General features: G+C 58.7%; 10 protein-coding genes across 10 annotated transcripts; 5 read left to right on the top strand and 5 right to left on the bottom strand.

Annotated features, from left to right (window-relative positions):
* Positions 1 to 417: 417 nt before the first annotated feature.
* PSEUBRA_001559 (uncharacterized protein) lies at positions 418 to 1,626 on the top strand (the record flags this gene model as incomplete). Its single annotated transcript, XM_059464625.1, has 1 exon — positions 418 to 1,626. The coding sequence occupies one exon, from the start codon at positions 418 to 420 to the stop codon at positions 1,624 to 1,626; it is 1,209 nt and encodes a 402-aa protein (XP_059320837.1).
* Positions 1,627 to 1,781: 155 nt separating this feature from the next.
* Positions 1,782 to 3,893, bottom strand: PSEUBRA_001558 (RNA polymerase II-associated, Paf1; the record flags this gene model as incomplete). The annotated part of the gene is made up of 1 exon (XM_016434790.1): positions 1,782 to 3,893. One exon carries the CDS (start codon positions 3,891 to 3,893, stop codon positions 1,782 to 1,784), a length of 2,112 nt encoding a protein of 703 aa, XP_016293838.1.
* Positions 3,894 to 4,588: 695 nt separating this feature from the next.
* Positions 4,589 to 7,840, top strand: PSEUBRA_001557 (protein of unknown function DUF1771; the record flags this gene model as incomplete). The annotated part of the gene is made up of 1 exon (XM_059464624.1): positions 4,589 to 7,840. The coding sequence occupies one exon, from the start codon at positions 4,589 to 4,591 to the stop codon at positions 7,838 to 7,840; it is 3,252 nt and encodes a 1,083-aa protein (XP_059321172.1).
* Positions 7,841 to 8,284: 444 nt separating this feature from the next.
* PSEUBRA_001556 (Pseudouridine synthase I, TruA, alpha/beta domain protein) lies at positions 8,285 to 10,255 on the top strand (the record flags this gene model as incomplete). Its single annotated transcript, XM_016434821.2, has 1 exon — positions 8,285 to 10,255. The coding sequence occupies one exon, from the start codon at positions 8,285 to 8,287 to the stop codon at positions 10,253 to 10,255; it is 1,971 nt and encodes a 656-aa protein (XP_016293837.2).
* Positions 10,256 to 10,368: 113 nt separating this feature from the next.
* On the bottom strand, positions 10,369 to 13,515 carry PSEUBRA_001555 (Aminoacyl-tRNA synthetase, class II (D/K/N); the record flags this gene model as incomplete). Its single annotated transcript, XM_016434792.2, has 1 exon — positions 10,369 to 13,515. The coding sequence occupies one exon, from the start codon at positions 13,513 to 13,515 to the stop codon at positions 10,369 to 10,371; it is 3,147 nt and encodes a 1,048-aa protein (XP_016293836.2).
* Positions 13,516 to 13,842: 327 nt separating this feature from the next.
* On the top strand, positions 13,843 to 14,538 carry PSEUBRA_001554 (NADH-ubiquinone oxidoreductase, 21kDa subunit, N-terminal; the record flags this gene model as incomplete). The annotated part of the gene is made up of 2 exons (XM_016434779.1): positions 13,843 to 13,846; positions 14,054 to 14,538. 2 exons carry the CDS (start codon positions 13,843 to 13,845, stop codon positions 14,536 to 14,538), a joined length of 489 nt encoding a protein of 162 aa, XP_016293835.1.
* Positions 14,539 to 14,872: 334 nt separating this feature from the next.
* On the bottom strand, positions 14,873 to 15,514 carry PSEUBRA_001553 (Tetratricopeptide TPR2; the record flags this gene model as incomplete). The annotated part of the gene is made up of 1 exon (XM_016434758.1): positions 14,873 to 15,514. One exon carries the CDS (start codon positions 15,512 to 15,514, stop codon positions 14,873 to 14,875), a length of 642 nt encoding a protein of 213 aa, XP_016293834.1.
* Positions 15,515 to 15,935: 421 nt separating this feature from the next.
* Positions 15,936 to 16,622, top strand: PSEUBRA_001552 (AP complex, mu/sigma subunit; the record flags this gene model as incomplete). The annotated part of the gene is made up of 4 exons (XM_059464623.1): positions 15,936 to 16,091; positions 16,177 to 16,297; positions 16,380 to 16,517; positions 16,606 to 16,622. 4 exons carry the CDS (start codon positions 15,936 to 15,938, stop codon positions 16,620 to 16,622), a joined length of 432 nt encoding a protein of 143 aa, XP_059320836.1.
* Positions 16,623 to 16,790: 168 nt separating this feature from the next.
* Positions 16,791 to 18,236, bottom strand: PSEUBRA_001551 (uncharacterized protein; the record flags this gene model as incomplete). The annotated part of the gene is made up of 2 exons (XM_059464622.1): positions 16,791 to 17,275; positions 17,495 to 18,236. 2 exons carry the CDS (start codon positions 18,234 to 18,236, stop codon positions 16,791 to 16,793), a joined length of 1,227 nt encoding a protein of 408 aa, XP_059321171.1.
* A 301-nt stretch (positions 18,237 to 18,537) lies between these two features.
* Positions 18,538 to 21,114, bottom strand: PSEUBRA_001550 (Actin-related protein; the record flags this gene model as incomplete). The annotated part of the gene is made up of 1 exon (XM_016434788.2): positions 18,538 to 21,114. One exon carries the CDS (start codon positions 21,112 to 21,114, stop codon positions 18,538 to 18,540), a length of 2,577 nt encoding a protein of 858 aa, XP_016293832.2.
* Positions 21,115 to 21,308: the final 194 nt, after the last annotated feature.

Below are 21,308 nucleotides of genomic sequence, written 5' to 3'. Positions count from 1 at the left end.
ATTCGCCCTCACCCAAGCCATCAGCACATTCATCCAACTCCCCGGCGCTGGACACCTCGGGATCCTCTGCACCAGATTCTCCATCCGAGAAGCCCAAACGGGTATCTCGCGCTTGCGATGTATGCCGTACGTCGTCATTGCCCCTCCCAGATTCCGTTGCGAGACATTCGAGCTGACACTGAAAGTTCTCTGCGTTGATCACCGACAGGCAACAATCACCGCAAATGCCCAGGTCCACAGCCAGGATCAAGTGATTGCCAACGCTGTCTCAAGCAGTGCAAGACGTGTACGTGGAGCGACTTCGCGGGCCGATCGCCGCGCCTGGCATCCGCATCTGTTTCGCCGCAGCCAGCAAGACGGCGAGCTTCAGCATCGAGTCCTCAGAAGCCAGACAGACGTCGTCAAGCTTCAGTCTCAATGTCGCCAAAACCATCAAGGCCCCGAAAGATCAAGATCCGACGATCCGCGTCAGTGCCCTCGACTCCTATTGCACCTGCACCCGGGCCAGTAAGAACACCAGCATCGCACAAATCGCCACTAATCAACAGCCCTTCAGGATCGCCAGCGTCGTCCTTGACATCGGACGGAAAGTCCTCCGGGCCTTGTACGCCGACTCTCCCTCAACGAGCTGCCATTCCGCACCAGCCACCGAGCTCCGGCCCATCTACACAAGCCGATACAGCAGGCAAAATCGACGCCGACAAGCGGCCACCACCGAGCAAGTCGTATGCGTATGTCAAAGATGCTCCAATGCAGCCTTGCGAGGCAGACAAGCTGCCCCAGTGGTACGAGGACTGCCTCGCTGTCGCCAACAAGCACGATCTGCTGTTGTTTCCTGTGCCACTCTCATCGTGGGAAGACAGACAGCTGCACGGCAAGACTTCCAAGCTTGACACTGGGCTGCAATTCGTTGTACCCAGCTACGTCGATGCGCCCGCGACGAAGAAGGAGGTGCTGGATCTGCTCGACATCTTGCTAGTCGAAGAGAGGACCTTGCCGAACGCAGGAGCGGCTCCTCAGGCCACAGGGAGTAAAAGCATTTGGTCGCCGAGGGACGAAGCAGCGGATATATCCTCGGATGACGAGCCGCATCGCCCAGCAGCGTCGAGCGACGAATCTAACGACGCTCCGAGCAGCATTACCCCTCCTTCCTCTCCTCCACCTATGGTTTGCACTCCAGCACAGCCGAGCAATCAGACAACACCTCCCTCGCCACCTCCATTTCAAGGCTCTCCACCGATCGTGCAAAGTGTTGAGATCATTGTCGATGACGATGACGACGACGGCGACGAGAACATGTCAGAACCAGAGCCCGACTTCTCCTGCGACTTCTTCCCCGACGCCCCGAATCCTTCACAAGACCTAAACGTGTCACCGTATCGACACAAGGCGGGACGCGACCGATTCGAGGCATTTCTCCTCTCGCCTTGCCAGTGTCACCTCTCGCCTGCACCTCGATTCGGAGCATCATTGGCGCGCTCTATCGATGTCCCCTTCGAGGAAGAGAAGGCCAAGTCGGAAGAAGCATTCTGGGACGAAGGCATGCCGGATGTGCTGGCGGAGGCTTCCCACGAGATGGCGCTCGACGAATGCCTGCACCTGGAGCAGGTCTCCATGTTTGACTGAACCGAAATCAAGACAAAGCGACGGATGTCGCCCCAAACCTCAATACCACCCATCAACTGTAACATGAAACCTTAAGCTCATAATGTCATGCCGCTCTTCGCCAGTCTGTAGCGTCGTGGAAAGTTTGCATTGCGGTGCGCATTTTGTATTGCGGATCAGTCGTCATCCTCGTCCATGATGGCCGCTGCTGAGCTCGATGCGGCCGATGCGCCCGCTCGTCGAGTGCGGGATCGCCTTTCACCGCCCTCAGCATCCTGATCCAGGTCTTCGCCAGCCTCTCCGGCTTCTGCGCGCAGGGCTGCCAGCTCTTCGTCTCCGTCCACCGTCCCATCTTCGTCGTCATCCTCATCGTCCTCGTCGTCATCGCTGCCATCGTCCTCGTCGTCATTGCCTTGCTCCGCTCCATCCTCATCATCGCTTGCGCGAGCAGCTTGAGCATCGTCGTCATCGACACCAGCTTGTGCGCGATCCTCCTGGATGCCATCGAGCTGCCTGTCTGCCGTCCCGCTCGCCAAGGCGTCTCCGTCTTCGCCTTCGAGCATGACCTCTTGGATATCCTCGTCAGGTTCATAAGGATCCAGCTCTCCGACGTCATCGACCTGACTGCGCAGGTGCAATCTTCGCAGCTGTTCTCGCTCCTGGAGTTCACGATTGGAAAGAACAATGGCGTCCCACTTGCCAGGATACCTTCGGTCTCGACTTCGCAGCTTCTCGTTGTTGGCGAATCTTGATCGCCAGACACGGAGGGTGAAGCGCATGCCGACCTTGTGGTAGTAGGCGCGCGCTTTGGGGCGAGATTCGCTGGGAATGCCCTGGCTTTCGGGCTGCTCGCTGCGCTCCTTGCCCTTGTTAGCTGCGGATCTCCTGGATCGCTTCTGGCGCTCGAACTCGGACTGAGGAGGCAGAGTAGAGTCGACCTGGCCGGCAGCGGCATCGTCGGCATTGTCAGCGTCGTCGTCATCGCCAAAGAGGTCATCATCATCGTCGTCTTGAGCCGCAGCATCGGATGGACCAGACTTGACACCCTTGATAGGATCGACATCGGCGTCTGGATCCGCATCGGGGATGCCGTCATCGAGGGTAAGGACGAGGACGTCGTGAGCGGCGACGGTGGTGTCCTTTGGCACGTAATCGCGCGAGAGCTTGAATGGAGTAGCGTAGTCCTTTTTGAGCAGCTTGGTTTCGGAATGGTTCTCGTTGTCCTCGTCCTCCTCGTTGGGCGGAACAGGGAACTTGCCGGTTCTCCTGCGTTTGCGCAGTCGGCGAGCATTGTTCTCCTCCACATCGCGATTGTCGATGAGCGTCATAGGAGCCTCGGCATCTTCCGAGATCTCCTCGCCAGCAGGGAGATAGTAAGAGACACGCTGCTCTCCGTCTGCGGCATTGACCGGACGGAGCAGCGCAACGTCGAGACGAGGGTCGACTTGAGGAACACCATTGACGATGCGACCTGGGTGGTCGATGAAACGCACGATCTGGTAGTCTGTGGCCCATGTTTCTGGATCCGGGAGGAAGTCGAAGACCTGTTCGGCCTTGACGCCCTTCTTGTGTGGATGAACGAGACTCGAGAGCGGCTTCTGAGCATCCTTGAAGGATTTCTCGATCTTTGCGAGCTGCGCTTCTCTTGATACGTCGATGCGCTCCGTAACTTTGGGCTTCTGCACCTCTTTCTGAGCTTGCCTTTGCTGTGCGCTGAGATATTCGGTTCGACGCAGCCAAGTGACGTCGTCGGCTGCAAGCGCGGCCTTTGCCCCTGGACCGAGGGACTGTGTATGACGCTGCTGAAGGGCGGCTTGCAAGGTGGCCTGGGAAGCGGGGTCATCGGTGGCTTTCAAAGAGGAAATGAGGCCGATGGCTCCTGATGCAGAATTGGAGGTGGCTGCAGGAGGAAGAGTGGTCGCAAAGTCCTGGAGCAGGAAAGCATCTGCCTCGTCGAGATCGTCAGCGTCGAGGGTGGCAGAAGCGGGCACGACGACTTCGGAAAAATCTCCTTCCCAAAGGTTCTGGAAGTTGGCGAGATCGATGGGCATACCAGCATGGACATCGACGACCATTGGAATGGGCTGCTGACTGGCGAGGCGATCGGCAAAGTGTGGGTTGGCATATCTGGATGGCTCTGTTGGGATCTTTACGAGTTTTGGTGGATAAGGAGGGACAGGGATAGGGTTGGGATACCTGACGCGGTCGATGAGCTCACGTCTGGATCGTGAGCTGGAGCCTGAGGAGCTAGCTCCAGGACCAACATTCGTACCATTCGAATACGACATGGTAACGAGGTTGATGTTGCTGGTGTATGCGAGTGGATGACCGAAGTGGAAGCGTAGGAGGATGCACAGACGTGGGTGAAGCTCAATCAAGAAGAAAGCAAAACGCTCTCGATTCCACGCTGCGCTTCAACGCGTCTTCGGAGCCGAAAATTCATTCGAGGTAGAAAGGATGGTCTAACACCTATAAGATATTGGAGAGGTGGAGCCGTAAGCTCGGGAACGTGGCTGTGGCCCCTGAAGCAGCCCGGTTTGACTTTTTAGAGCTGCAAGACGCGCCGCCGTTCCAAAGAATGAGGCGATTCCGTGATTTGTGACGCAGAGCGAGGGTGGTCTGTGGGCTCATTTCTCCAAAGTGCAGCATCCACTCTCACTTTTTTGGATGTCACACACTCGACTTCGTCTTCTCTCCATTATATCACATTCGACTCAGCCATCGGCGGAGCGACACATTCTCGACATCGCCTTTCGCTACCATCTTCGTCTATCTCAGCGCTGGTGGCGAAGGTGCATCAGCGGCTTCATCACAAGAGAGTGCTCTTTGCGCGGCCACTCCCCTTCTTTGCGATGCAGCCGTCATCCGTTGCTTTTCGCCCACGCCATCGACTTCGGCATTCCTGATCTCATCTCGCAGCTTCTCCAGGTCACGAATGATCGGCGACATCTGACGCTGAGCTGCCTGGCGTAGGTGCGCAATCATGTCGAACCGATACAACGGCTCAAGCTATGCCAAATCCTTTCTTGACTCACTCTTTATCGCAAAGAACGGCACCACCAACCATCTTCAGTCATCCTCGTCCAACTCAACCTCGAACACAGCGCAAGCGTCAACACCCTCAGCGTCCGCCTCCATCGCAACCTCCTTGGGCACGGCTCCTCTGCTCACCGCTGCCTTCAAGCCACACAAGCCATCCTCCCTCTCATCATCGGCATCGGCGTCTGCATCCGAGGATGGAGCGGTAGAGCGAGATGCATCCGGATACGATGCTTATCTTCCGTCGGCACTTTTAGCTCAAGTAGAGGATGAAGACGACCTAGTCAACGATAACCGTGGAGACGAAGATGACGCCTCGTCCGTAGCTACTTCTCCGCCTCTCTCGTCCTCCTTCAAGGCGCAGCAACTTTCGCTGCAAGCGCTCGCTCACCACCGCACGTTCTCTTCCTCAAGCAGTCGTAGGACCTCGACCTCCGCCCCGAGTCAGGACTTCACTGCCGAGATCCTGGCAACGCTCAATGATCAGCATCTCGATGAAGAGGAGCGCATCGATAAGGTCAGAGCCACCCTCGCAAATGCGCTTTACGCCATCGAGGGCGTTCCCTCGCCGTCCGCTCGCATCGACAACTTGGTGCTCGACCTCATGCATCGTCATCGCGAAGACGTGCTTCCAAGTGGCATGCAATTCTCGTCGAATCCAGCACAGTCTCCCGTGCGCCGTCCAGCCAGCATCCGTTCTTTCTCCACCTCTCGACCATGGACGCCCACTCGACCCTCCTTTTCGCCAGCCTCTTCATTCGCCGCCACCTCCGCGGAAGGTACTCCGTCTGCGTTCACCGGCTCGCAGCGCCCGACCTCCCCGCATCTTGGATCCAGTGCCTTGTCCGCGCTCACCTCGACCACCAGCCCGGTCTGGTCTTCGGCGAGCGTCAACAACGCCGCCAGCCCGAGGCCGCATCCTGGCGTCATCGGATCTGGCTCCCCACGCGCTTCTCCCAAACCGTGGAACCGCACTTTGTCCAATCTCTCCACCGCCAGCTTAGCTTCCAACAACGGTGCTGCGAGCAGCAGTGCTTCGCCAATGTCCTCGCTTCCTCCTGGGGTCGCAGCGAATGCTAGCAGTCGGCCAGCCTCTCCATCGCCCTTTGGCTCGCCAAAGCTCAATTTTGCGGCTACCGAGTTCAAGCCACGGACCACCTCAACTGCCAGCTCTGCTGCTCCAGCTGCAGCTTCACTCACTCCGACGCGGCAGGCACCTCACCTTGTGCGCCGCGCCAGTTCAAACGCTAGCAGCAGCAACTTAGCCTTGGCGAACAAGAGTCATGCCGGTGCTGGCGACGACGATGACGACGAGTTCTCGCCGTTCGGCAGCGCGAAGCCTGCACAGCAGCAGCCCCTCAGCTTTGCAGGCTTCACGGCGTACGATCCCGATGCCGGATGGACCTCAGCACAATCCTTCGGCGGATCCGACCCACACCAGAACAGCTGGCCTCGTCCTCAAGCAAATGCTGGCTTCGAGTCGTTCGATGGCGACGTGCTTGGCGCCGAGCCAACAGCTCCTCTCACGCCTTTCGATATGCTCTATTCGATTCTCGTCACGGGCACAAAAGCTGGTTCCTCGGAATGGAGCCCGGAGCAGGTGGACGAAGCGCTGGTCATGCACAACTACGACGTCGAGAAGACATTGAATGCCATCTGGGAAAACGACGGCAAACCGCTGGGCGATGGCACAAAGTCGCTGTTGTCGGGCGAATCGTCTGCGTCGCGTATGCTGCCTGGCTTGTCATCCACAGACTCGCCGCGCGTGGCACCAGCTCCTCTGCCAGCTACCGCTGGTGTCAAAGCGGGAGTCAACGTCATGTCTAGAGAAGCTCTCGGCTTGGCTGCTTCCCGTGGCCAGCGTCCGTCTCTGTCTAGATCTGGCTCTTCTCAGCTCGCCCCGCGATACGAAGCAGCTGGTGCCGGCGCACCTAGTCAGGGTGCCAACCGCGTATGTCGTTACTACATGGCCGGAGAGTGTCGACGAAGCGACTGTCGCTTCTCTCATGACTTGGACAACCGAGCCGTCTGTCGTTACTGGCTCAAAGGACATTGCGCCCACAATCCATGCAACTTCCTGCACGACTACGATGCACTCAACCAGCTGGCGACAGGCATCGTGTCTGGCCTGCAAGTCAGCGATGGCAGCGCTCAGACACCACAAGCTCCGGCGTCCGAGACGATGGATACTCGTGGTGCGACCCGAGCCAAGGACGAATTCCCTGAACTCGGCTCGACTTCCGGTTCCAAGAGCTCGTACGCTGCCACGCTAGGAAGTGGTCCAGATGCCTCCAGGAATCGCTGGGCTTCGACAGTACAGAAGAGAGCGGCGACAGATGCCGCGAGCAGGGCGCAAAATGACACTCAAGGTGTCATCAGCATCCATTCCAGAGCGGCACCGATACGTTCGCAACCAGGACAGGCGGAAAGCAAGTTGGCAGGCCGAGGGGCAGTTACGAGTCCACGCGCGTCGGCTCGGCTACCGCTACGCCCTTCCGCATTGCTGCCGACGCTGCTGACCGGAAGCAGCGCAGCCGAGACATACCAGACGCATCGAGGTGACGCTCTCACGCTGGCTGAGCAGCGCAACAAGCTGCTGGCTCGAGCTTCCGAAGCGTACCGCAAAGGCGATGTCGCTTCAGCGAAGAAGTTCAGCAAAGAAGCCTCGTCTCTCAACCATCAGTATGAGGATGAATCGCGCACTGCAGCTCACGGCATCATCAAAGAGCGTATGCGCGAGTTGCGGTCTCGCATAAACGACCCGGGCGCCTCAGGCTCGACTGCGTCGAGTCAAAGCAACGAAGCTGGTTCGCGTGGCATGCGTGGCAAGCTCGTAGGCAATGGCCTTGGAATTTGTCTCGGCGTGGTGCGTCCAGGAGCGCTTCAGGGCAGCCAGGCTTCGTCCGCTACGGCGAATTTGTCGGTCGACGAGCGCACCGAATGCCTGCTGGATCTGCACGGCTTGCACGCGAAGGAGGCGGTAGAGATGACAGAACAGTTCTTGCTAGGATTGGAAGCAGAAGGCATTCAAGGACTGGCGTATCTCGCCATCGGCAAGGCGAAGCACAGCAGCAAGGAGACGGACAAGAGGCGCGTCAAGGTGGGCGGCTTCATCAAGCAGTTCCTCAGCAGCTACTCGTATCCGTTTGCGGAGAGCGATGGCGTGCTCGTGGTCGATCATCTCACGCATTCGTGAGAGAGCAGAAATGGACAATTATCACATTCGAATAAGCGATGAACGGGAGTGAGCGATTGTGCGATGTGACGAGATGTTGAGATGTGACGAGCAAGGAGACGCCGATCCTTGTGAAGGCGATGCTCTTCATCTTCTCAACAGGGTCGCAGGAGGTTGCCACGGATCTCGGAACGTCTTTTCTCCGCCAGAATTTTTTGGACACTTTCCTCCACCTGTTCTTCCTCAATTACCTACGAATCGTCTTCCTCAAAGCATCCTTCCGTACCCAACAGACGTCCTCACACCCTGCCCGCCAGCATCCCTGGTGCTGTCTGCATGGCACACGCTCGGCTCTCGCTGCGACTCATCGAAAGGACCCAAGCGGCGACGGCGGCGCTACGTTCTCTGCACACGAGCCGGATTTGCGCTCGCGCAGACACACCCCAGCGCATCTGGCAGCGCAAGATGGAGGCCAAGGAGAGGTACCGTGACTGGACTAAAGAGGCCTTGCTATCACGGATTGCGGATCTGGAGGCTCAGGCGACCTCTACACGTGCTGCACAGGCGCGGATCGACACAGACGCGCATGTAGCCCGCTCCGGTCCGAGCGCTTCTTCTTCTGCAGAGCCGCAAGGCGAAAACGGCCAAGTAACGACCAAGAAGAAAGGCGCAGGGAAGAAGGAGAAGAAACCCAAGGAGTTCGACTTCGCCAGCTCGCCCTGTCGCAAGATCGCGCTGCGCTTTTCGTACGATGGAGCGGGCTACTCGGGTCTAGCTGCGCAAAACGCGACCGAGGCTGGATCGGGGAGCTCCATGCCGACGGTCGAAGGGGTGTTGTGGGACGCAATGTGCACAGCACGCCTCGTGGATCCGGCAATAGGCATGGATGGTGCCGGCTTCAGCCGCTGCGGACGGACGGATCGAGGCGTGTCGGCGGCTGGTCAAGTGGTCGCCCTCTGGGTGAGGAGTAAGAAGGTCAATCAGTGGCAGGAGCGTCTCGATCATCAGGAACAGTTCTCCACCGACCCTGCACAGCACACTGCTGAAGAGTGGGAACAGTTGCAAGCGAAACGAAGCGCAAAGCTGGAAGAGGTCGAATTGCCGTATGTCCAGATCCTGAACAGGATCCTACCTGCGTCGATACGAATCCAAGCCTGGTCGCCAGTTCGAAGCAACTTCAGCTCGCGCTTCGACTGCGTCTATCGCCACTACAAGTACTTCTTCCCCGCCGGCCCGCCAGGCGTCTTCTATACTCCCTCCTCTGCTAACACCGGTGCCAGCGCGGGCTCCGGCCAGGACGCAGGCGCAACGAGACTCGACATCAATCTCATGCGAGACGCCGCACGCCGCCTGCTCGGTGAGCACGACTTTCGCAACCTATGCAAGATCGATGCGTCCAAACAGATCACCAACTACCGACGGCGGATTGACGGGGTTAGCATCGACCGTGTCTCGTCGCACTGGCCGAGCAGCAGTGTTGCCGTGACAGATTCGGGCATGGAAGAGGGGCAGGAGGCCATGTACGTGCTCAACCTGCGCGGGACGGCATTCCTCTACCACCAGGTGCGCAACATCATGGCGATCCTCTTCCTCGTCGGGGCGCGGTTAGAGGCGCCGAGCGTGGTCGAGGAGCTGATGAACACGCAGAAGGGTCAGATCGCCGCTGATCGAGTTAAGATGCGGCTGGCTGCGCAGAAGACGACTCGATCCACGGCGAGCGAAGGAGACAGGGATGACATCAAGTGGTGGCTTCCCGTCAACGCTACCTCTTCCAGCACCGAATCGACACCCGAAGGTCTGCCGATGTGGATGCACACCGCGCTGTCGTCCGACCCGGTGGAGCACGCAGCGGCAGACGAAGGGCTGGAAGTGTACGAGACAAAGCCCAACTACGAGATGGCCGCGGACCGACCGCTTGTTCTGTGGGAATGCGGGTTCCTCCCGTCGGACGTAGAATGGCGAGTGGGGCCTTATGACGGTGCACTGTCTTCCATTCCAGCCTCCGACGCAGGGGAGAATCTCGGCACGGCAAGCGCAAGCCTGCTGCGCATGCACAAGACGTGGACGCAGCACGCCATCTCCACCGAGCTGAGTCGGCACTTTGTCCTCGCTGCTCCCTCGCCGCACGTGGGCACGCTGCCCAGTCGGACGGCGTTCGAGGAGGCTAGCTTCCCTTGTCTCCCTTCTGCCACCGCTGCTGAACATGAGCGGAGTGAGGAGGGAAAGGATGGAGGAGGAAAGGCAGGAGTCATCCCGCTCGGCAACGGCACAGGCAGAGGAGCGGCCAATTATGTCCCTATGAAGCACAGGCCAAGGGAAGAGACGTACGAGGTGAAAAATCGACGGTGGGCAGAGACAACGGGGAAGAGAAGGGCCGAGAGGAAGTCACAGCAGCAGCAGGGAGCAGGCGAGACGATGCAGGTCGACGACGAATGAGGTGCTATCCCACCTCGACGTGAAACAGCGAGATCCACTCCATCTCCAAGTCTGAAACGTTCTCACACACGGTTCCGGTCCGAGAGAAGGCCGTGCGATTGCATTCTGAGCATCTAAAATCGAATCGGCCCCTTGACCCTCGGGAAGGGCACAACATCCTTGACGCTGACGGTGTTGCTCACCCACGCCAACAATCTCTCGATGCCCATGCCGAAGCCAGCATGCTCCACTGCGCCGCCAAACTTCTTCAGGTCGTTCATGTACCAGCCCAGCGCCTCCTTTGTTGAATCTGCACCGCCGAGATCGGCGACGTTCTGCATGAGCTCGTCACGACGGTGTTCGCGAACCGACCCGCCGACCAGCTCGCCGAGACTCGGGATGAGCAGGTCGAAGCATTCCACCAGCGTCTCTCCATCGGCAGACGAGGGGCAGCGTTTCATGTAGAACGCCTTCTGCGAGAGCGGGTAGTGGGTCACAAAGACAGGACCGAGTTGTGCTGCGAGGTAGCGTTCGTGTTCGCTCGCCAAGCCAGCGTTGATGTCGGGGGCCACTTCGAATGTTTCCGCTGGTGCCTTGGCCAGGAGGTCGTGCGCCTGGTGATACGTGATCCGTTTCCACTCTCCGTCGAGGACGCCTTGCAGCATATCGAGATGCGCCGAGTCACCCAACGCCTCCATATCCTCCTCACCCTGCAGCGCCCCCCGAATGCCAGCCTTGATCATCCCCTCTGTCACATCCAGCATCCCGGCCAAGTCAGTGAAATACATCTCGGCCTCCAACATCCAGAACTCGGCCAGATGCCTATTCGTCGCGCTCCCTTCGGCCCGGAATGCAGGATTGCACGTCCACACCCTGCCCAATCCCAACCCGGCCGCTTCGAGATGCAGCTGCGAGCTCACGGTCAAATACGCCGGTGATCCGGACCAGAACGTTCCCAACGCCCGCCCGCTACGCACATCGGCATCCGATCCGACCTGAAATACCTCCCCTGCACCCTCGCAGTCGCTGCTCGTCAGCACGGGGCATGCGACTTTGACAAAGTCGTGCGAACCCAACCAATTGCTCATCCCCTCCTCCAGCCTCTGACGTGTTCGTGCGATCGCTGCGTAGCGCGGTAGCCGACCCAGCAGATGTGGGTTGCGTCGCTCAGCGAGAGAGGCGGTATAGCCGGACGACTCGACCGCCGTGCTGTTGTGCTGCATCTGCACCGCTGCGAGTGGATAGGTCACGTCGCAATGCGAGAGGATTTTGACGGAGGATGTGTCGAGCTCGATTGACTGGCCGGCCTTTGTGCCGCGTCCCGGCTTGAGGTGGCCGGTGAGCCGAAGGGCCGTGCCGACCGTGAGGCCTGCGAGACGGTCTATGTCGGAGGATGGGGAGGACGCCGAGCTGCGGACGATGGCTTGGAGCGAGCGAGAGCCGGGAAGAGAGCCGTCCGAGAGCTCGAGGAATGTGATCGACTTTTGCTTGCGCGTTGAACGGAGCCAGCCGGTAACGTTGACGGGGATGGGGGACGAGCTGGTTTCGAAGGTGTGTTGGGCGCGCGAGAGCAGCTGGTTGAGGCTTTCGGGTACCACGCTATTGGGCGACACATTGGGGCGTCGGATGCTGGTGGAAAAGCTCCTACTCGAGCTACCGAACTTGACATCGACACTACCAAAGCCAGCTCCCGTGTTGCGCTTTCGCTTGCTGACACTCTCTCCAAAGAGATCCTTCCTGGTTCGTGGTCGAGAGGGTCTCGACTCCGAGGCGGATGCCCCAGCAAACGCCGACTGATCCTCCCATGGCTTAGGCTTGGTCGTCTTCCCGACCTCGAGCTCGCGCCAAATGCCCTCGATGTCGTAATTGAACCGAGCCTGTTCGGTCATGACGTGTACCATGCACCAGTCTGCATCGACGAGGCACCAGTTGCCATCACCCTTCTTGCCGCCTGATTTGCTCTTGCTCGTGACACCCAGTGCCGAAGCATCCGAGGCAGACATGACCAGCCCTTCGTATCTCACCGGCTGGATGCCAGGAATAGAGTCTTCCTCCTCGATCATCTCGTCGAGCAACTCATCTTCCTCGATCGCCGGCGACTCACCCTCATCCACCAGCTCGCTCTGTTCCTCTTGCAAGCGTCGGATCTCGGCAAGCTCGACATTCTCGCGCTCAGCAGCTCGTTCGGCAGCTCGACGATCCTGTCTGCTCCTCACCTCGCCGGAGATGGCCCACTTGCCAGAGCGAAGGATGCGCCGGACGCTCTCAGTCGAGACGCGGAAGCGGCTGCTGAGCTCGGTGACGTCAAACTGCTCCGGGTCGGACGAATGCAGCAGTCGAATACCTTCCTGTGCTTCTCGCGAGAGGATCTTGGGCGGTCTCCAGCCATCCGGAAACTTTCTCTGAAGTGCGATGCGGTTGACAGCCCAGTCGGGGAGGCTCTTGCCCAGCTCGTGTTCGATGCGCGACATGCCTTTGGGTCGAGGCGCTGCTGCTGGCGTGGTCGGCTTGGGTGCTGACGCCTTGTTGTAACGCGGAGCGGAGGGACCTGGTCCGAGAAAGTCGTCTAGATCGAGCTCGGCTTCCATTGCTGGCGGTCGCGTGTGCTTGAGGAATCGACCGATGTCAAGCGCGACGCGGCGGACACTGCCTGCAGCGCTGCTCTTGACCTGGACCACCACGATCCAGTCGTTGGTTCCGTATGCATCAGAGCTTGGGTCTTTGGAGAGTGATGCTGGGTGAATGAGGGTGATGGGTGTGAGCTGGTCCTCCTCTTCGCTGGGTCTGGCTATCAAGTTGGTGGAGGGGCCGGAGAGAAGGTGCGACTTGAGCTTGGCGATGGCTTGCGGCTCATCCACTTTAGGGGCGAGCGGGATGTACGAGAAGCTATGAGTTGGTGTTCCAGTTAAGGATTGTGTAGATGAGGGGGCTTCTGGCGTGACATCTGTTGTTGGCATGTCTATCGTTTCTGTCTGCAAAAACCACGGTATGGAGGGGTCGGTGCCGCTGAGCTCGTGGCTGACATTGCTGTTGCTGGTCGAGGAAGGGCTAGTAGTCGCTGGATCATCATCCTGCTCACGCTCCTGTGCTGCCCAGCGCGGAAGCTGACGAGGTAATGCTCTTGCGGACGAAGAGGTGAGGAGGCGTGAGGGAGGACCAGTCAGACTTCCCTTGGTGGCACGGCACGGTTGAGCGTACGACGAGGAGGCCACTTGACAAGCGGGCGCTACAAGAGTTGCCTTCGCACTGGCAGCGGGCCATCGTGATGCTCGCGCAAGCATCTTGGGCTGGGTAAGAATGTCTGAGAGGGTGGTGAGAAGGTGTCGAAGGATTGCTTTCTTCTGACCAAAAAGGCTGAGTCTGCTCCACTTTTCTTCCTGACTGATGCAGCAAAAGCCAAAAAATACCGAAAGTCAGGGTCTGGTGCTTACTCAGCATTACCCAGCAAGAAGGAAAACCGTGCGACAACCCGAGCTTGGAAATGGCTGCGTCGACGAGGCTGCTCGGTGAGTATCGCCTTGACATTCGAGATTTCTCAATATCATCGTCGTCGACCAACACAACTCAACGTCGTTCACCTACCAATTCCTCATATACACATACACAAGATGCGTAAGTACCTTAACAAGGTTTGTGGGGACAGCTTCGACAACCAGTCCACCACTACGGCATGCCGACGACTCCCACATCGACGGTTGAGCGCACAGCGAACGAGTCAAGCGATCCCCCATCTGATCTCTTGTGACCATCAATACGAGCATGTGACTGATCTTTTCTTGTGCCTTTGCCGCAACCTCGACCGCATTCGACTCTGAACAGCTGTCAAGCAGCTCGACACGCCATACCCAGTCATTGATGCGGATCCGCACTTCTCTCGCGTCGTGCGCAGCTTCCGCGGCTCTGACTATGCCGCCATGGCCGGCGCCACGGCTGCGTTCCCCTCGGCCATCTACATGATGGAGATGTTCGACCCTACACGACCGAAGCGCGGGATGGGCTCGGCTTTGCGACTGTCGACGTTCCTTGGGCTTTGCGGTGGATTCCTGTTCGCATACCAGAGGACGTCGTTCCGCTTCTGGGGCTGGAAGGAGAACGAGTTGGAACAGAAGGCCAACCAGGCGGCGCTCGATGCGGGCATCAAGCCCATCGGAACCGACCCGAGCAAGAGCGACCTGACGCCATACATGCAGGGCGTAGCGCACAGGAACAGCGCCTTCTCCCAGTTGAAGTTCAGCGTCCTTCCGTGGTTCAACCTGGTGGACCACCCATACCACGGCGGCGACAGCTCCAAGGAGTCTTCGTAGATCTATATCAAGGCTCTCAGTCGTGTATTCAGACCTCTGCAATCGCCAAGAACAGCAAACATCGTATGTCAGCAAAGCGTGAATGTGAGGCCAACAAAACGTACTGAAGCTGCCGAGAAACTGATCATGAGTTAAGCAGAACTGCTGTTCGGCAAGCTTCCGCACCGATTCGCATGTGCTTCTCACGTCTTTGTACAACACTTTCTGACATGTGCTTCCGACGCTGTCTCAGCTTCAAATGTCACCTTCACGCTGCTCCTATACTGAGATGAAAGTGCGTGCATTGACAAGCCGCAAAACTAAAAGTACAACGATATCTCCCCCTCCCTCTCCGTCAAAGCTGATTCTTATTGTTGGGCAGCTCCTCCAGCGCGGTCTTCAAATCCTTGTTATCAGGATCAAACTGAAGTCCCAACTCGAACGCCTCCCTTGCCTCCTTCCACCTCTCCAGACCCACAAGTGCCTTTCCCTTCCTGTAATGCCCCTTGGCCCAGGGCTTCTTCAACTTGGTAACAGCCTCTGCATCGCAGAGTGCGCCGATCCAGTCTTCACAGCTTGCGAAAGCGGCACTTCTATTCGCGAGACACAGACTGAGCTCGTCGCGCGCCACCTGGTTGGCCTCCCACAGCGGTCGCGAGGCAGCGACGTCAATGGCCAGGGTGTACATCTTGACCGCCTCGGCCCAGTCCTTGTTGCGATACGCAGCGTTGCCCTGCTCCTTGGCCTGATTGATCGCCATACTGCGCTGCGGCGCGATGGCGTTCGGTGGAGGTGGGAAGGCCACGTTCGGGGGAAGACCTTGAATGGAGCGGATGAGCGCATTCAGCACGGTGAGGTCCATACCGGGAACGGGGGTCGAAAGCGTTTTGGATTCGGGATCGAGCGCCAGAGGCACCTGCTGGAATCCTGCATCGGTGATGGCGAGCTGCTCGGCGGTCGGCGGCGGAGGGCCTTGCTGCTGTGGTGGTGCGTTCATCGTGTGGCTTTATAGGAGGGCAGATGAGCACTGCTAGAGTGCGAGAACAATTAGCTTGAAGTTGCGTACAGCGGGCTTGCTTGCGAGTGTGATATGCAAATGGGGGAAGCAAGCTGGTCGAGAAGCAAGCGGACGATGTCAAGTGGTGAGCAAGGTGGGCGGAGTTGTTGGCTCAAAGTGTGCTTCTCGTTGGGCTCCACCTCATCAGCTTCGCGTCGGCGTGATTGCGCCTAGCTCGCCAATCTTCTCAAAAATCGGGGCTGGCTTTCCGGCCGATTCGCGCCGCATGCACGGACATGCACAGCTCTCCGCAAGATCCAGGGTCCTCCGTTCTAGCTTCCCTTTGTGTTCACACCATCTTCTTCTCTCCGTCCTCGCGACTTTCCACGATTCTACTTGCAGCAGCATCACAGGGATCGCCATGATCCGCTTCATTCTCGTCCAAAACCGTCAAGGCAAGACGCGCCTCTCCAAATTCTACGTCCCCTACGATGACGAAGAAAAGATCCGGATGCGAGGAGAGGTGCATCGTCTTATTGCGCCAAGGGACCAGAAGTACCAGAGCAACTTCGTCGAGGTGGGTGCTGCTCCCGAACGGACCTATGTACGCTCTATCGCTCTTGTAGCGAGACTGACTTGGTGCTCCTACGTATACCCGACAGTTTCGGAACTACAAGCTGGTGTACCGACGCTATGCCGGCCTCTTCTTCTGCGTTTGCGTCGACGCCAATGATAACGAGCTGGCCTATCTCGAAGCGATACACCTCTTCGTCGAGGTACTAGGTGCGTCCTTTCTTCACTCCTATTGTCCCTTGGACTGACGAGCTGACACTCTCTCCCATCACCACTTCGTATCGTGTCGCAGACGCATTCTTCGGCAACGTCTGCGAGCTCGATCTGGTGTTCAACTTTTACAAGGTCTACGCCATCCTCGACGAGGTCTTCTTGGCAGGCGAGATCGAGGAGACGTCCAAACACGTCGTTCTGGCGCGGTTGGATCAACGTGAGTACCCACCCCCTGTTGGATATATTGATGACGGTCACACGGTCACTCATGCGCAACGTTCTTCATTCCGTTCCTGCGACCACAGTCGAAAAGCTCGATTGATCGACGTCGTCCCTTTGCACGGCCTCTCTGCACCCGCTCATCGACCATCTTGTATTTGTACTATCTTCCGCAACGCATTCATACCTTCTGCACAACCTCACAGCCGCAACCACGCACCAAACACGATGTCCGCATTGCCTCAAAGAGCTTCAATTGCAGTTTGGGGCATCAAAGTTTGAAACTGGACCCAGCAACGCCCGGTTCGCCGCTCCACCTTGCCACGTTGGCCAACAGCTCCCTCTTCCTCTCGACGACTTCTGCCTCTCCGCCCTTGCCAAGCTCGTACAGTGTGGCGAGATTGAACACGACCGCGTCGGCTGTTGCCACCAGGGCGGGTTCTGCGGTCAGCACGGCTTCGAGTTGCGCGATCGACGTGTCGAGGTGTGCGCTGTAGAACTGGACGATGGCTTGATTGAGCGCTTCTGCCGGCGAATTGGGTGTGGTCGTGGTGGCGGAGGGGAGGTCGTGTGCGATGGCAGCTATGAGTGTTCGTGCGTGACTGAGCTCTCGCTCGATCGCGGGATTTGATGATGGGGTGAGGAGGGCTCGGACACGATCGAGCAGCTTTGATGCGGTGGTCAGGTCGCCTGCCTGAATCCATACCCTCGAACACACCACCACCAGCTGCACCCTCTCCCCCACCTCCCCTTCTCCTGATAACGCCCGCTCCATTATCGGTAAGAGCACCTCCATCGCCCCACTGAAATCCCTTGCTTCCGCCAAAGCGAACGCTAGCATGCACCCCACCTTCTCCGCCCTCCCCTTCCACAGCCCCCTTCTCTCCTCATTCCCGTCCGCCCTCGCCCGCCTCATCTGCGCCTTGCACATCTTCACCAACCCTACATATCCCTCAATAGCCGCCCTCGACTCACCCCTAAACTTGGGCTCTGTCGCGCACATCACCCTCAGCGAGAACGGCACCTCCTCCGCCTCCGCCAGCGACCCTTCCCCCACGGTCGTCGACTCGAGCACCTGCCACAGCGCCGCCAATTCCGTCCTTAACATCGAATACAACTTCAACCGCGCCAACGCGTACAGTCGGATGGTCCACCACTGCAATGCTTCCCCTGCCTCCATCGTATCGGAGTTGGAAGCGGTGTCGACGAGCGCAGGGGGATGGGAGGTGTGGTAGGAGGACTCGAGTTGCGCTCGAGCGAGGGAGGCGATTCGGCGCCAGGCATTGGTGGATGCTGCTTGGCGGACGAGTTCGGGTGTGATCTCGGTAGGTGCAGATGAAGCGTCACTGCCAGCGGAGAACGGATCGGGGAGCTCGACCGATGGTGCACTGGGTCCTGTCGAGGACGGAGAGGGCCACGCACCAGACAGGTCTCGATGAGGTCGCGTGTGAGGGGGCAGATGCTTTTGGAGGAGAATGGAGAGAGGATCGGTGGTGGGTAGCTCGCCCATGAGGGAGGGGTCGCCGAGTTCTGGGACGACTAGTCGAGGTGTTGGGGCATCGCTGATAGAAGTGGCGAGGGGTGCGTCTGCGGGTTGGGGCGGGGCGATTGAGGATGTTCTGCGTGCGAAGGCGGGGGTCACGGCGTGCGGGTCGAACGTCGTGCTTGCGGACGGCGGCAAGGCACCATCTGGAAGTGCGATTGATTGTGCCTCCATCGTGAGCTGATTGCGAGCTGGAGATGCACACGACGTCGTTGGTGATGGAGGTGGAACGTCGATGTGTGTATGTGCAGACGTCAAAGATCGGGGTCCAAAAAAGTGCCACCTCCAGATCGCGCCCCGTGCGTAGTTGGTGACGTCCATTTCTCAGACATCCTTCTCGCAGCACTCACCATCCAATCACATCGTGCTCACTCACGACTATGCTCACAGAGAGCCGTCATCCAAGCTCGTCAAGCCGCAGGCCAATTGGACAAACAGGCCCCTAGAATTACATCCATTGCTCCCAAGCACGCACTCACAAGAAAAGCGTCTTCTCGCGCAACGCCCTCCATCCGAACAGCATCCAATCTTCCCTCCGCAGGCACAGCTCCTGGGACGCGGCCTCCAACCTCGCAAATACGCTCATGCCCTTCCACGCCATGACTTGCGGGTCCATATCCCTTGGCGGTGGAATCACCGTCACCTTGGGCGCGTTGCCCGCGTCGCCCGTCGTGGCGCTGAAGTGGTTGCCGAGCATCGCCGTGAGCCTCGCCTCGAGCGCAGCGCTGAGACCGGGGATGCGCGCGGCGCCGCCAACGCACAGGATGTTGTTGGACATCTTGCGCAGTCGTTCGTCGCCAGCGGGACCGACTTGGCCGATCGAGGTGAGGAGCGAGTTGAGGATCGCTTGATCGAGAGGGGTTTTGGAGGCTTCGTAGTGGATGTCGATGGTGGGACCGGCTGGCTCGGCTGGTTCGGTGTCCTCGGCAGCAATTGCGGCGGCTGCGTCCGTGAAAGGGGGCTGGGGAGTGGCTGAAGGTCGAGCAGAGGCGTCGGCGGAGGGCAGAACACTACCTTCCGCACCGCCTGCTTGTGCCCCAGCGGACGGAGAAGCTGCTCGCGAAGGCATGGCGCTATCAGCCTTGCCCTTGACATCAGCAGGTGGAGCGGGAGTGCCGACTTCGGATCCAGCCGCGCCAGTGTCTGCGCCCGAGTTGGCCACTGTTCCAGTAGCATCGGCTTGGGCTTTCGGCGCGGGCGGGGGAGGCAAGAGATGCTTGACACACGCCGTCATGGCGCCAGTGACTGGCACATCGAGTCCATGCAGCACACTCAGCTCGGGCGAGTCTTCCGCTACGCCCTCATCCTGACCCTCCTCATCCTTGTCGACAATCCCGGCTTTGCCCTTCGCCCTCGCCTTGCCGTCCAGATCAAACACCGCCGGGTCGAACAGACTCATAGGCCCCATGATGAGCTCGTCGTACGTCCTGAACAAATACTTCATCGTCGGCCGTGCTGGCAATCGGAGGTAGAAATCATGGATGTTGAGACCGACATCAGCCGGATTGAGCGTGATGAGCTTGCGCTTGAGCTCGTCGATCAGCATGCCATCTGCGATGCTCGAGCGATAGTCCAGCTCGCGATATGGGAACTTGGCGCGGATGAAGAGCTCGGCAAGAAAGTTGGTGAGGTCGCTACCGCCATACGCCAGCTGAATGCGGGTCTCCGGGAGAATGAGACCTTCTTCGACGCACGATATGGAGATCTTTTCCGAGCCCATGTCCACAACGCAGCCGGATGAAAGACCAGCACCGAAGGTGGCACATACGGCCTCTTGCTGGATGCACACCTGCGCGAATCCCATGTCGACCAGCAGCAGCTCGGTGAGCGCCTTTAGGTCGGATCGGCAGAAGAGGTCGGGGACGATGAGGATGACGGTACAGCTGCCGAATTCTTCTCGCGGGATGCCGAGTCCGATGGGTGCCAGTTTGCCGGTCTCTTGCCTCGCCTCGGTGTCCTCCGGCGGCGAGGTGATGGCGTATTCGAAGACGGTGCGGATGTCGCCGAGAAGCGTCTGTATCGCGGCAGATTGACCATAGTGCTTTTCGTAGCCGTTGAGATCGAGCGTGCCACGCTTGAATGGGTGGAAGAGAGTCCAGGGTCGCGTCGAGTCGGGCGGTGACATGGGCTTGACGGCTAAGGTCTGCTGTTGCCCTCGTCCCCGCTGCTGTTTTGGCTCTGCTGTCTTGGGCTGAGAGAAGCACCCGAGTCGGAGCGCCTGCTCGCCCACGAGAACGTCGTTGTCTCCGCCGACATCCTCGTCTGTCCATTCGAGACCGAACATATCATTGTGTTCAGGGACGTCCTCTGGCTGAGAGCTGTCGTTGTAGTTGGCGGCAAGGTTCTTGGCGTTTCCGACAGATCGTAGCTTTTCCTGGCGCATGATGGCGCGCAGGTCGTTACGGATCGCCTCGATGCCTTCGTCGAGGGACGGCTGTTCAGAAGCATCTTCCGCTGCAGCTGATGTGCTCGGGACTTGCTTGCCGGAAGTCGAATCATTTGCAGCCGATCTTCTTGTGTTCTTCCGTGAGGATTTGCCCTCGTCCTCATCTTCGTCAGCAGCAGCTTCATCGATGTCCATGTCCTCCCCACTTGTCACCTTCGCATCTGCCGTTGCATCGGCGACCTGCTGCGGTGGGGTCGCCTTCTTTGCTCTGCGAGCTATCACATTGGGCAGCGATATGGGGAACAAGTCGGTAGCTCGGCCCAATCGAAGGTTCTGCGAGCCAGGGTGGATCACGATAGTACGATGTGCTGGCGTGTTCTCGGCTGCTACCTTCTCACCCTCATCGGCATCGAGATCGTCCTCCTCGTCCATGATGACGCTGCCTTCTGCAGCCTCACCACCATCGATCCTTCTCTTCTTGGACTGCTCCTGGACGGCTGCTTGGGAGCGCGTGATCCATGTCTGTGCTTCTGTCTTGAGATAGGAGGAAGAAACGTTCTTTGCGTTGAGAGGAGCGACTGAGAAGAAGGTGGTATACTGAAGTGGGATGTTCTGCGATGGATCGGCTGGCGGATTTGGTGGTAGCGATACCTTCTTAGGCGGCATATTTGCAGGTTCTCGTCCCCGTTAGCCGGCGGATGACAACGAAACACTACCGATTGCGTTGTGTCTGCGATTGCCTTGTGTCTGCGATCGAGTTGCGCTACCTGTATCGTGCTCGACCCGACACGGTGATAGAGGGTAAGGCGCAGGAGGTGGTGCGGTCGAATGGCCCGGGATCTTGTCGAGAAGAAAGTAAG

The sequence above is a fragment of the Kalmanozyma brasiliensis genome (assembly GCF_000497045.1).
Source record: "Kalmanozyma brasiliensis GHG001 unplaced genomic scaffold PSEUBRA_SCAF14, whole genome shotgun sequence".
Classification (NCBI taxonomy): domain Eukaryota; kingdom Fungi; phylum Basidiomycota; class Ustilaginomycetes; order Ustilaginales; genus Kalmanozyma; species Kalmanozyma brasiliensis.
Note: the sequence above shows the minus strand (reverse complement) of the source record. Positions and strands in the feature narration are given on the sequence as shown.